Source organism: Pollachius pollachius (assembly GCF_949987615.1).
Source record: "Pollachius pollachius genome assembly, chromosome: 5".
In the NCBI taxonomy this organism is placed as follows: Eukaryota; Metazoa; Chordata; class Actinopteri; order Gadiformes; family Gadidae; genus Pollachius; species Pollachius pollachius.
In genome coordinates, this window is record NC_136938.1 from 11,069,073 (window position 1) to 11,082,069 (window position 12,997).

The 12,997-nt window shown below is 42.6% G+C and overlaps 2 protein-coding genes across 2 annotated transcripts; both read left to right on the forward strand.

Annotated features, from left to right (window-relative positions):
• The first annotated feature begins 537 nt into the window (after window positions 1-537).
• Window positions 538-3,271, forward strand: tmed3 (transmembrane p24 trafficking protein 3). The gene is made up of 3 exons (XM_079737365.1): window positions 538-747; window positions 1,157-1,402; window positions 2,409-3,271. The coding sequence occupies exons 1-3, from the start codon at window positions 604-606 to the stop codon at window positions 2,634-2,636; spliced, it is 618 nt and encodes a 205-aa protein (XP_079593491.1). The 5' UTR covers window positions 538-603; the 3' UTR covers window positions 2,637-3,271.
• A 521-nt stretch (window positions 3,272-3,792) lies between these two features.
• Window positions 3,793-10,939, forward strand: LOC307076295 (isocitrate dehydrogenase [NADP], mitochondrial-like; the record flags this gene model as incomplete). Its single annotated transcript, XM_079737232.1, has 11 exons — window positions 3,793-3,925; window positions 4,333-4,424; window positions 5,164-5,329; window positions 6,137-6,297; window positions 7,296-7,439; window positions 7,788-7,924; window positions 8,211-8,362; window positions 9,382-9,494; window positions 10,050-10,147; window positions 10,303-10,395; window positions 10,825-10,939. The coding sequence occupies 11 exons, from the start codon at window positions 3,793-3,795 to the stop codon at window positions 10,907-10,909; spliced, it is 1,374 nt and encodes a 457-aa protein (XP_079593358.1). The 3' UTR covers window positions 10,910-10,939.
• Window positions 10,940-12,997: the final 2,058 nt, after the last annotated feature.

The window sequence follows — 12,997 nt, forward strand, 5'->3', positions numbered from 1 at the left end:
GCTCTGGAAGTTTAATTTGGTTTATTACAGTGATGGACAGTCCTGTTAGCCAATCAGAGGTGATACATTTGCATGTCATGAATATTCATTAATATTTATTTATATTTATTTCACCAAAACCGACTCAGAGGGCATTCATTGCAATTAGTGACCACCACAAAATTAATGAAAAACGGTGCAATGACACCTTTAAGCAATATGACACGAGTGTGAGGGGGGGCGGGGGGTAAGGTCAGGGGGGCGTTTGTTCGAAAAAGGTTGAGAACCACTGGTCTACAAGAACTACAGACGTTGCCATAGCAACGGGACAACTTTACTGTCAATTAAACGGTACTCAATTGCTTGATTTTTTTTGCATTTATTGATTCATATTATGATTGTAGTGAAACGTTGAGATTATATTTGAATAAGTGTGGCTTTTTGAGGACGACAAGTGTGGCTTTTGGAGTACGACACAAGCAATTATTGTATTGAATGCGTGCCCCGGAAGTGGTTGTCCATGTGCCACGTCAGTAGTAGTGCTGTGTTTCTCTCTAAGCTGTCACGCAGACTAACGTATTAGTGTCCTGCTGGATCTCTGAGTAGACTTTTGAACCATTTAACATGCATTACTTTGGGGTTTGTTGTTTAATCCTTAATGTGATCCTTGTTTGGAGCACAGAGGTTACTTTCGAGTTGCCTGACAATGATAAACAATGTTTTTACGAGGATATAGAGAACGGTGTTAAGTTTGACATAGACTTCCAAGTAAGTTGCATTTCAACGACATACTTTAACATACAATTGTGTTCGTTTGATGCTGTCTTTATTGAGCGATTTTGAGACATACATCCTTTATATCCGAAGGTTACAGCCTGTGTAGAATGAGGAAATTACTAAAACGCCGCACTGCTTTTACCAGAGGCTCTCTAACTTGAAACCTTATTATTTAAAATAAATAAGCATAGATTGACACCTCTGGTGTCACTTCGTCAAGTACAAGGCACTGAGCTATAAAGTATAGTAAAAAGAGAGAAAATAAATACGGATAACATATCCATCTACAAAATATTAGTACTGTTTATGTTCGTTTTTTAGGCGTCGTTAGGCCTACTTGTGAATAATCTCAACTCTGTCATCTGATATAACACACACACACATTCTTATGTGTCCCCAGGTGATTGCAGGTGGGAACTATGACGTGGACTGCTTTGTGACAGATCCACTGCACAACGTCTTGTATCATGAGCGAAAGAAGCAGTATGACAGCTTCTCTCACACCACTGCCATGGGGGGCGCCTACCAAGTCTGCTTCAGCAACGAGTTCTCCACATTCTCCCATAAAATAGTGTACCTGGACATCAGAACCGGTGAGGACAGACCTCTCCTCCCGGTGATGAACAGAGCAACAGCATTGACTCAGGTTAGTAAATACATGCACCAAGTACTTTGATTAGTACTGCATCAATACATATAACCTACTTTGGTTAGTGGTGGTGGTAATACATATAACAAGTACATTGTTACAGGTTCAAAACAAATAAGAAGTACTTGGGCAACAGCTGGGGTCAATAAATAACGATCTTTGGTTAGTACTGGTACAATATAAAGCAAGTACTCAGGTTAGTATTGGGTTGAGTACCTGGTACTTGTAACTATTGTACTTGTAACTATCGTATTACCAATCCTATTTATGCATGATAAAGTACAGCATTCCATAGGTCCCAAAGGGTTATGAATTAACTCTGGTGTGACACAGATTAACTCCACCAGATGGCGACATACCTTTTATATCCTTGAGATAGTGGCATACTTTTTATGTGATCACATTAACATCTTTTGGTGTTGTTAATATGTGCAGTTAACTTAAGCCCAGTTACTGTTATGACTATGCAACTATTCTTATTTTGAATATCTTGCATTCCAAACAATTGAAGGCATGTAGTACTGAATCAGTGTTGGGAAAAAATGTTCATGCACTGGGCCATCAGATTTTACTCGCCTCTGAGTTATGTTGCGAATGAGATGATTCATGTCCCCTTCACACTATAAGATGTTTACTTACTTGTTCCTTTATATTTGTTCAGATACAAAGCTTAGTGTGAAGTGAGTTTACCCACACCTGCTGTCAGGCTTCCTGTCCTTCCCTGTCCAGGCTACCTGTTCATATCTCTTTATATTTTGTAATTTCCCTCTTAGTAACTCTAATTCTTGTCAATTATTAATTGTTACCTTTGTATACCTCCATATTTCCACTGACATTTCAGAGCCAAATGAAGGCCATTAATAAAGGCAAAACGTTGGTTATTATATAAAAAACAGATAACCCATATATTTTTTTAAAAAAACAATGTGCTTCCATCCAATATTCCACCTCCAATCCACTCGGTGAAACCTTTTTGTGTTTGATAATCTCTCCACGCACACAGCTGGAGTCCACTTGCCTCTCCATCCACGAGATCCTGAAGGTGGTGTCGGAGTCCCAGACGCGCTACCGCCTGCGGGAGGCGCACGACCGCATCCGGGCAGAGGACATCCACGAGCGCATCAACTACTGGTCGGTGGGCGAGACGGCGCTGCTGTTCGCCGTCAGCCTGGGCCAGGTGCTCATGCTGCGAAGCTTCTTCAGCGACAAGAAGGGCAGCATCGGCACCTAGAGAAAATAACATTACGGTTCAAATGATGCACATGTCTAGCCCCAGAGGTCCCCAAGGTATTCCTCCATGTGGTTCTCGCTCAGGTCCTCAATGCAGCCCCCATTCGGTCCTCAATGAGGACCTCAATGCAGTCCTCAATACAGGTCCGGAACCAAACAGGATAGTTTTTTTTTCAACACATCCGTGAGTTGATTTTAGTAGAGTGCATATTATATGGATGATATATAGAAGTTACAGTTGTGTGGAAAATTATGTCTTCCAGCACAGCAGAAATATATATTGTTTTGGTTTATTTTATGGAAGTACTTGAGAAAACTTGTTCTTTACATATAAATTGACTTATAGTTGTTGAGCTCTTTATAGGATAATTCCAGATAATGGTATATATGATGCGTTGTGTTGTTGTTCATTTGTTTGTTTTAATTATTTAATTTATGTACTTACTACTATGGTCTTCGCAGTTGTCCCTCCTCTCCGTCGTGTTTTTTTTCTATATTTTCCTTTGTTCAGAGATAATGCAGTGCCTTAAGGGTAGTTCAATGTAATGTCTTGTTTGTTTATTTCAAATAAACGTGGTGGTTTACTGAAGCTGTTGCCAACAGGGTGCCGTACCTTTGGATGTATGACATTAAATGGTTGCTTTTTACATTGGACTGACTTCTCTGGGGTTGCTTACTATAAAACATTAGTATTCTGACATGTTACGCAGAGAAGATTGTGAAAGTCAATTTTCTCGCACACCACATTCTTGTGTGTGTTCAGTGTTGGCATAGTAGGCCTACCAGAACAAATAGGTGTTAGACAATGGTGAGATACAAGGGCATTTGGTAGCAGGGAAATGTTGATCCATTTAACAAAAATAAATCTGCTTTCTTGATAGTTATTAATTGAATAAAGGTCCAAGTAGGAGACCTCCGTCACTCAGCCGGCTTGTGTGCGTGGGTGTTATGACCTGAATCCGCGCGCTGCAAGTTCCTTGCCTTCAACGGAGAACAAACGTCCCCTGGATGTCGACATTTCGTTTATACTCGTATCGTTGTGATTGGTCGCGAGTAGTTGGACGCGTCGGACTCGTCACTCATTTACCGCGCTCTCTGTCGGCTTTCATTCATACCGTCATCGCAGAAGGTAAAGGTGTCTGCAGAAACCGTCCAACATGGCAGGGTACATTAGATGTCTGGCCTCCGTCTCCAGAGCTGCGACCACCAGTTCTCTGTGCAGCAGAAGTCCTGCTGTGCTGCTGGCGTCTACAGGGACCAGCAATCAAAACAGGCAGCGGAACCGAAACTGTGAGTCGTCATTAACGAACGGCGACACCTAGCCGGCGTGGTTTAAATCTGGTGCTTGATGGTTTGCAATCTGTATGTTAACAATGTAACCACAATAAAGCCTACACATTCTTACACCATGTTTCTCATGGTGTGTGAAAGTGCAAGGGACTGCTTACAGTAAACAGTATATGGGTAGCAGGTAGGTAGTTAAACAAATAGATCCACTGACCTCCTCTTGCGTTCACATAATGTTATTTCAAGATAGTAAAAATGGGCCTTGTTTAATGTTTGGTAGCAGTGGAGTTCGACCACATCACAGTACCAAGCTGAGGTGGTCCTGCACTAATTCCTTATAAATGACAACAAAAATTACAGATTTTGTGGAAAATCCACAGCAATTAAGCATTTGTGTATCATGGTTGCAGATGCCACCAAGCGTATCCTGGTGAACAGCCCTGTGGTGGAGATGGACGGAGACGAAATGACCCGCATCATCTGGGAGTTCATCAAAGAGAAGGTACCGTCTTATTAGTCGGTATTTATTTGTTTTTTTTTATTTGCATTTTTATGAACTAGTATGTCTGTTGGAACATTTTTATTACCGGGTGAATAAAGGGTTCAATTGTCTCCGTATAGCTGACTGGACTTTGTTATCAGAATGTAATCAAAGCGGGTCACAGAGGCTAACAGTAAGATAGGGTATTAATATTGGCACTGCACTTACTAGAGTTGTGGTTCCCAACCTTTGAATTTAGGTCTAGCACTAGATGGTCATGAAGACCTTTTCCGGACCAACTCATATGTAAACAAAGAAAAAGAACCCTTTGTACACAATTAATTGTGCAAAGAGCAGGGAATCAGTGGGAAACAGTCGAAAGAAAGTCTGCAACGCTGGTAATGCTACCAGTGTGTTTATTTAGCAAACACAAACTAACCAAAAACGAAAAAAATGGTAAACATGATGGAATCGACAAAGCAATATTATTTTTGAAATAATAACAAGTCATATAACTAAACTTACTAAACAATCATTTTAATATATAAAAACATATCTTGTATTTTGTATATGATTGCAAATGCGTCTATTTAAACAATATAATCCCACTCCTACATAATGGATAAACACTGAACAGAGGCTAATAAAGTCTTGGACTGCAATGTGGGTCACAGTATGTGAAATAATTGTGCTACTACTTGAAGTGGTGCTAAATCCTCCCTCTCCTTTTTTTAAACATGCTGCTGCTCCCTGAACACAGCTCATCCTATCAAATGTGGAGGTGGAGCTCAAGTACTTTGACCTGGGTCTGCCCTACCGCGACCAGACCGGGGACCAGGTGACCGTGGACTCTGCCCTGGCCGCCATGAAGTACAACGTGGCAATCAAATGCGCCACCATCACCCCTGACGAGGCCAGGGTAGAGGGTAAGACCCGGGCCGCAGCTAGCTGCCTAGCCGGCACCACCGCACCACCACAGACACTACTCATGCTCCACGTCTCAATCATTGAAATGGACTTCTACTCTTGAGCCCGCTATGCTGCCATTATGTCTGTCCATTAGGGCGCCCATTGCACTCCTAACCATCCCTCACTCTACCTACCTTCAAGGTTTCTTCCTTGATAATTAAGGGAGTGGCCTTTGGGGTTAGGGGGGTGTCATCAAATGAGGCCCTTTCAGGCTGTTATTGTGATTAAGAGCTAGACAAAAAAAATTGACTTAATTTAACTATACCCGATTTGACTATATATATGTCACCTGGTGTCCTTATAAACCTGTAGGGTTCAGAGTTATGTTTACCGTACCAGGTCACACCTTCACCCAACCCTTTGGCATCCAGACACGCCTTGCAGCTATAGAGCGTTGCTCATAGTTCTGGTTACCATGATAACTGATGTTTCTGACTCGCACATACACAAACATACTGATTGTATACTAAAGTCTCCCTCTCTCTATCTTCAAAAATACAACATTCCATGTCTGAATGGTAACCGTAGTTTGTAGTGTAGTATGGCATGAGGCTAGCATTAGTCAGAGAATAATCATTTGTTATTGTGGTTGTGTAGTTCTTATTCCAATATAATTCCAATGATAGACAAATAATTTGCAAGAATAATATCCCTCGTGCACTACCTACAATTTATCATATTATTTGTAGCAATGTACGTGTCATGACTAATGTCCATAAGCCAGGTCTGAATGTCTTCCTTCTGGATGTTCCTGACGTCTGCAGAGTTCAAGCTGAAGAAGATGTGGAAGAGCCCAAACGGAACCATCCGGAACATCCTGGGCGGCACTGTGTTCCGCGAGCCAATCATCTGCAAGAACATCCCCCGTCTGGTTCCTGGTTGGACGCAACCAATCACCATCGGCAGACACGCGTTTGGGGATCAGGTATTAAATGTATCCCAGAGTTTAACGGGCAACAAAAACGTTTAAAGGGGACATATTATGAAAACAACACTTTTCCTGGGATTTGGGGTGTTGTTTTGGGTCTCTGGTGCTCCCACACGCATACAACTTTGAAAAACGTCCGTACATGATTTTTTGAGTGAGATATGCATTTCTGAAAGTACCCCGCCTACAGTTACCAAACGAGCGAGTCAGTTTCGCCGCCCCCTCCTATGTAGGAAGGGGGCACAGTTGAATAGTACCTCCCACTTCCCCACTCCCCTCCAATCAGAGCATAGCTAAGATTGTGGGGACCAGCGGACGAGCAGCTCCGGTGGGGGGAACTCGGCGGCGGCCCGGCAGCTCGGGGAGTACAATCCTTTTCTCTGCGGGACTGCCGCCGAACTCCCCCCGCCGGACAGTCTGGCAGGGGTAGACAAACTAAAAATAAAAGACAGATTTCGGCAAACCCTGACAGACGGTATAGTCACCATTACTGTACTGTCTGTCCCCGAAGCTTCGGCGGCAGTCCGGCAGCTCGGCGGCAGTCTCTTATGATTCATAATATCATCCGAGGCGCACATTGCTTTTGGCCATGATATTAGATATAATATTATATAAATACCCATATATAATATTATTATTATTATTATATTATATTATATTATATCGATAAAGAGCTCCAGGAGTCCGCAAACGGCAACAATCCCTTCTCCTCCATGCTGTGGTTCAGTCTGACAGCTCATTGGTCAATGGGCAGCAGCTCATTTGCATTAAAGCTACAGACACCAGAAACAGCGCCTTCTGAAGGGACTGAAACACAGGGGAATAGCAGTAGGAAAGATTTTTTTTCCTAAAAGCTATTTCCAGCAAACAGCTTCAAAAACATGTTTTCTGGAAATCAAATACTACGTTTACTTGTTGGGAAAACACCATAATATGTCTCCTTTAAATTCAATCAAATGCAATTCCGATGGACTCTCTTGATCCTCTTGTCACAGTACAAGGCCACGGACTTCATCATTGACAAGCCCGGCAAGTTCAAGATGATTTTCAGCCCAGAGGACGGAGGAAAGGAGAAGGAGTGGGAGGTGTACGACTTCCCCTCTGGAGGCTGTGGAATGGGAATGTACAACACTGACGAGGTCAGCAGCACCGGATTGTTCTATCACGGTCATTCTCCGAAGCCTACTGTTACCTATTATCCACCTGCACTTTGTACACACTTTTTCACAGCAGAAATTTCCCCTCATATTTTTCAGTCATCATTTGTTTTGCCTCCTGAGGCCTGTGGAGGACTTATTTAATAACGTTTGATGACAGAAAAGACGTGAGGCCCATATCCTAACGTTGTCCATTGAATCTGGTGTGCCTGTTCTGGGGACTGCACAGGCTTCGCCTCGAATATGGACGAGTCGAAGCACCTGAAGTCGCACTGGGTTTGGCTCTTAAAGTGTCTCTATTTGTCTTTCTGACTGTGGGTGTGTGTGTAGTCCATCACTGGGTTCGCTCACAGCTGCTTCCAGTACGCCATCCAGAAGAAGTGGCCCCTCTACATGAGCACCAAGAACACCATCCTGAAGGCCTACGACGGCCGCTTCAAAGACATCTTCCAGGAAGTCTACGAGAAGTAAGAGATGGTTTGAGGAAATGGATTAACCTGTTCCGGTTCCAGTATCCAGTTTCCGGACATGGCTTGAGAAATGAAATGGTTCTTAATCCTCCTTTTCGTCGTAGTGGATATGTGTGAGAAATACACAAAAACATTGGTTGAAATAGCAAGCTTTTTGGTTGTTGTTTGTGTTTGCATAATGTTCCTCCATGAGGTTGTAGTCAACATCCTAGGTGGTCGCCTTCTGCGGGTCACAATATCAGAGCGAAGGGTTTCATGAGTATAACCTCCCTCCCTTTCCCAGCAACTACAAGACACAGTTTGACGGGCTGAAGATCTGGTACGAGCATCGGCTCATCGACGACATGGTGGCCCAGATGTTGAAGTCATCCGGGGGCTTTGTCTGGGCCTGCAAGAACTACGACGGAGACGTGCAGTCGGACATCTTGGCTCAGGGTAGGTGTTCAGCTCCTGTGCCTGTGTCCTCTTAAAATCGCAATACAAGCAGGAAAGCTGGTAGTTTGTTTTCCAGAGTTTGTTGCGATTTGCATACAGATTATTTCAAATCAGTTTTTTGACAACTGGTGCCAATTTGAGGTTTAAAATGAACAAAGGAATTAAAGACATTGTTACAGTTTCAAAAAGTTGTTCAGAAACACAGGCATACAGGCACAGTTACATTGCAAACATGCATGTATTTTTCTCTTTATAATTCACTTTTTTTTTACTCATATCAAGTTCTAAAAAAGCAAACTAATGTAGTTGCATCCTATTGTGCAATAAGATCATCAAGGTAAATGCTTTTTAGGCATCCTGGCACAAAGCTGCATGAGGCTGTCTGTCACACATCAAGGTGTTTGATGTGTGACAGACAACACGAGGCATGTGCTGAGGATGCACAAGGTTTTCAATCAGCACTCCTCGCGCTGGCATATCATGTTGTGTATTCCCCTTGTGATGCAAATGCATCGCAATATAGTCTTGACATATTTGCTTCATACTTTCCCCACACCTTAATTATTTGGGGGTGCCAGTTGTGTTGTCATCACGTGTTGGTTTCATTCGACAATTAACTTAGATGCTGGTTCTGGCTTTCGGTCTTCTAATGAACAGTTGGAATGCAGCAGAGCGACAGGTTGTTTTTGTTTTCTGTTTTTTCTGTTCCGAAACCCAAAACCCAATTCCCATATCAATGAGTTATTAAAGGAAAGAATAAGGGTGCAAAGCAAGCATTCCAAATGGCTCAATACTTTGATTTGAAAAGGATAGGTACAAAGAAAATGGGTTATACTCTCTGTGTGTTCTTGCAAACTTTCTTGATGACCTATTGCTTATTCAGGTCGCCACTAAGGGGCAATGTTAATGTATTTACAATGTATTTTCTTAAAATATCAAAAAAGGCAAAAAAAACCATCTTCAACCTACTGTTATTACTTTGTGTGTGTGTGTGTGTGTGTGTGTGTGTGTGTGTTCAGGCTTCGGCTCTCTGGGTCTGATGACGTCGGTGCTGGTGTGTCCCGATGGGAAGACCATCGAGGCCGAGGCAGCCCACGGCACCGTGACCAGACACTACCGAGAACATCAGCTGGTAAGACCCCGCCTACACCCTGAGTCTAACCCCTAAACCTATACCCTGAGCCTAAACCTAACAACTAAACCCTAACCTTTAACCCTAACTATTAACCTAACCTCTAGCCCTGACACTAACCCTAGGTTCAGGAGAAAGTGTTGCTCTGTGTAAGATTGATAAGTCATTTGTGCGCTCATGGTATAAATAGATGCGCACGATATGAGTGTAACATCACACTCATTATGTTTGCATTAAGAGTATGGAATTACTTGTTTCTACCATCCATTATAAATATTTCCCATGACTAAAAGAGGACAAATGTATTCTGTATAGAACATTGGATGGATAGCTGTCATGTCATTGTGTAGGCTCAATGTTGTGAAACAAATGGTGGATTACAAAACATAAACCCCTGTAGAGTCTTATGTACAATGCTGGTTTGTTGACAGTATGGTTAAGATCAGAGAGTGGCCTACAAACGTATCATTACTATAAGAATAACCAGCATTAGAGGTGATTGGCTACAGTTATATGTTTAAAGTAATGCACAACATTTCTGTCTTTGTTATTGAGGGCAAACCGACAAGCACCAACCCCATCGCCAGCATATTCGCCTGGACCCGAGGACTGGAGCACAGAGGCAAACTGGACGGAAACCAAGATTTGATCAAGTAATACACGCTTGACGTATTAACTGCTATAGCTATATAGGAGCTATAGAGCTACTACATGACAGGATCCACCTCCCCCTCCCTCCCTTCACCCTGCCCCCCCTGCGAGGCTCCGTGCCGCTGCTCATGTTGACGAGCTGTCTGTTGGCCTGTAGGTTCTGTCAGACTCTGGAGAGGGTCTGTGTGGAGACCGTGGAGAGAGGCGTGATGACCAAGGACCTGGCTGGTTGCATCCATGGTTTGGCCAAGTATGTTTCCGCATGTGTTTTCTGATCATATATAGTGTACACTCTGGGTATGTGTAATATATGTATGTGTAATCTAAATCTATATCTAGCGATAGAGATAGCTGAAAAATATATAGAACTAGTGAGATGCGTTGTTGGTAAGGTGCATACTTCCATGTCGTGATATTAATGTGTAAGTAATGCTTTAATAAAGACATAAGGAGCACATGAAAGGGTTTGGGCTGGATTGTTAGATAGGTGTTTTTTTTTTTGGTTTATGATTTGGAGTTTGAAGGTTGGGGAATAGGGTTTGGGACTTGATTCTTGTTTTGGCTCAGGGTTAAAGGTTATTGTTGGGAGTTTATTGGCCTGGGGTTTCAGTGGTTATATTCCAGTGTGGGATCGGTTAGATTTATGGTCTGTAATGATCCCAACGCTGTGTCTTCCCAGCTGCAAGTTGAACCAACACTACGTTACCACCTCAGACTTCCTGGACGCCATCAGGACCCACCTGGACAAGGCTCTGGGGAAGTGAGGCACCGAAGACCCCAACTCAGACAGACTACTCCTTTTGTAACTTTTTAAGGCCCTCGTTTGGTTTGGCCCTTTCTCGCCAATTTCCAAAAAGGAAAACATTACTACAAGTGCCATGCTAAGGTTGTTTCACACTACAGCTCAAGCTGAGAGCGCATCCCTTTTCGACCCGTTTCAATCAGTGAGCCCCCAGCACAGCTGTTGAGCGGAGGTGTGTTGCAGAGTGGAGCGGGGGTTTTGATCCGGACTGGATCAGCTGATCAATGGAAATGGTCTAGATGGCAGGTCCACGTGGGTATGCCTGCAGTGTGAAGACAAGCGCTACCGCTCTACGCTTGAGGTGTGGTGTGCAACGGGCTTTAGCACTTTTACATTGTTATGCGATATCTGTGCCCCTCCTCTCCAATTGCCCTACCTGCCATACCCAATTGCCTTTGTATTGCACTACCCCTTTGCATCTGTGTATAACTTATTGCCACACATTGGACAGCTTTTCCACAGACCAGTCTGAAAAAATAAGTAAAGGTCATTTTTACGATCCTAACTTGTTATAACGATGACAGATTGTGTTTTTATAATGGTACTGTAAACTGTCTGTAATTTAAACTACCTGTATTCTATATTCTACCAATACAATTTTTTTTCTTGATAAGCCCAATGAAAACATTAATGTGCATAACATATCGTTTCCTTGTTGTAACGAAAAAACACACCCTCATTTCAAATAAATACACAGGGAAAAAGTTATCCAACTTGCCAGCAGAGCGCGTCCGAGAGACTTTGTTAGTAATGGACATGGTTTGTTATCACATCATGGTCATCGATGATGTTGAAACGCCCGTGTTAGTTAGGGTCCCAGACTCCCATTTTCTGCATTTTATAATTTGATGGGAGTCATGAATATTTACTAACTCTTGGTCATTTTTTGGAAGCAAGCATTGTTAAACTACATTCTTTAATTAACTTTATGTCACTTTGTTCTGAAATCTCCTAACTGCTGGCAAATTGATGTGTTGTGGAGTCTATTGACCATTGAAATAAATACAAAAAGAAAAAAATAACATTGAGTTATTTCCATCTAAGATACCCTAATTCCATCAAACCCAGGCCATAGTAGTTGAAGTCATGGAACACATGGTTGGCCCACATTAATTGGCTGTCTATTGATGTTTAGGTACCATGTCCTGTTCTTCCAAACAGGACATGGTTAGTCAGGGATCCAGCAGTCTGATCTGAGACTCATGCAGAGACCATTAAACATGACAAAATAAGAGCCATGCTCAAATTAATGATGCAGAAGATCATAGTCAATATTAAATCAATACGGATATTCACTAGTCTTTATTGTTAACGTCTTGGATGATTTTTGACACTAATCCAAATATGGATGAAAATGCAGACAATTTCCTAGCCTAGCTTTGAGCATAACCAAAACATTAAATAGTAAATCACCCAATAAAAGCTGTGTATTTGTAAACATTTGCTCCCATCAAATGCTTTGACTCGTGATAATGTTTGTGGTGGATGTATGATGTCCACCCCGTTGCCTCTGGCAGTCCGCAGTGTTAGTTTGCCAAAAAAAGAAACACAAGCCCTCGTCGTTTAAACTAGAGAACCTTTATTACATAAACCATGGTTGTCCATGAGGCCTCAGTTTGATATTTCTCATTCCATAATGAAAATGAACCAGCAGAGCGTCTCAGCGTTGGTCTTTAGTGTGCATACCAAGGCTGACCTGCATGGCAGGTCAGGGGGGAGCCCAGTTCCCCCAAAACAATAACTATGGACCACAGCACCAGCGCCATCTATTGGCTTTCAATTAAATCAATTCAATACACAGGTGGCAGGAACCGTCCAAAAACCAGTCTACACTAGTTTGTGTAGACAACATCACCACGGAGATGAGAACGCCGGGGATGAGGTTACATCCTCACACCAATGTATGCCTATATAAACCCCCCCCCCCCCCCCCCCCCCCAAATCAGGTTTGTTCCTGCCCTGTTCGTTGGCAAAAGAAAATACTGAATTGATTCAAGTGAAAGTGATGTGAAGGCAGCACTGAATTTAACTGAAACTACAAGTAACAATA

Coding starts and splice junctions, on each gene's coding strand:
- tmed3 (XM_079737365.1), top strand. CDS start 604: ATGCATTACTTTGGGGTTTGTTGTTTAATCCTTAATGTGATCCTTGTT. Junction 748..1,156: donor AGTTTGACATAGACTTCCAA/GTAAGTTGCATT, acceptor ATGTGTCCCCAG/GTGATTGCAGGTGGGAACTA. Junction 1,403..2,408: donor GAGCAACAGCATTGACTCAG/GTTAGTAAATAC, acceptor CCACGCACACAG/CTGGAGTCCACTTGCCTCTC.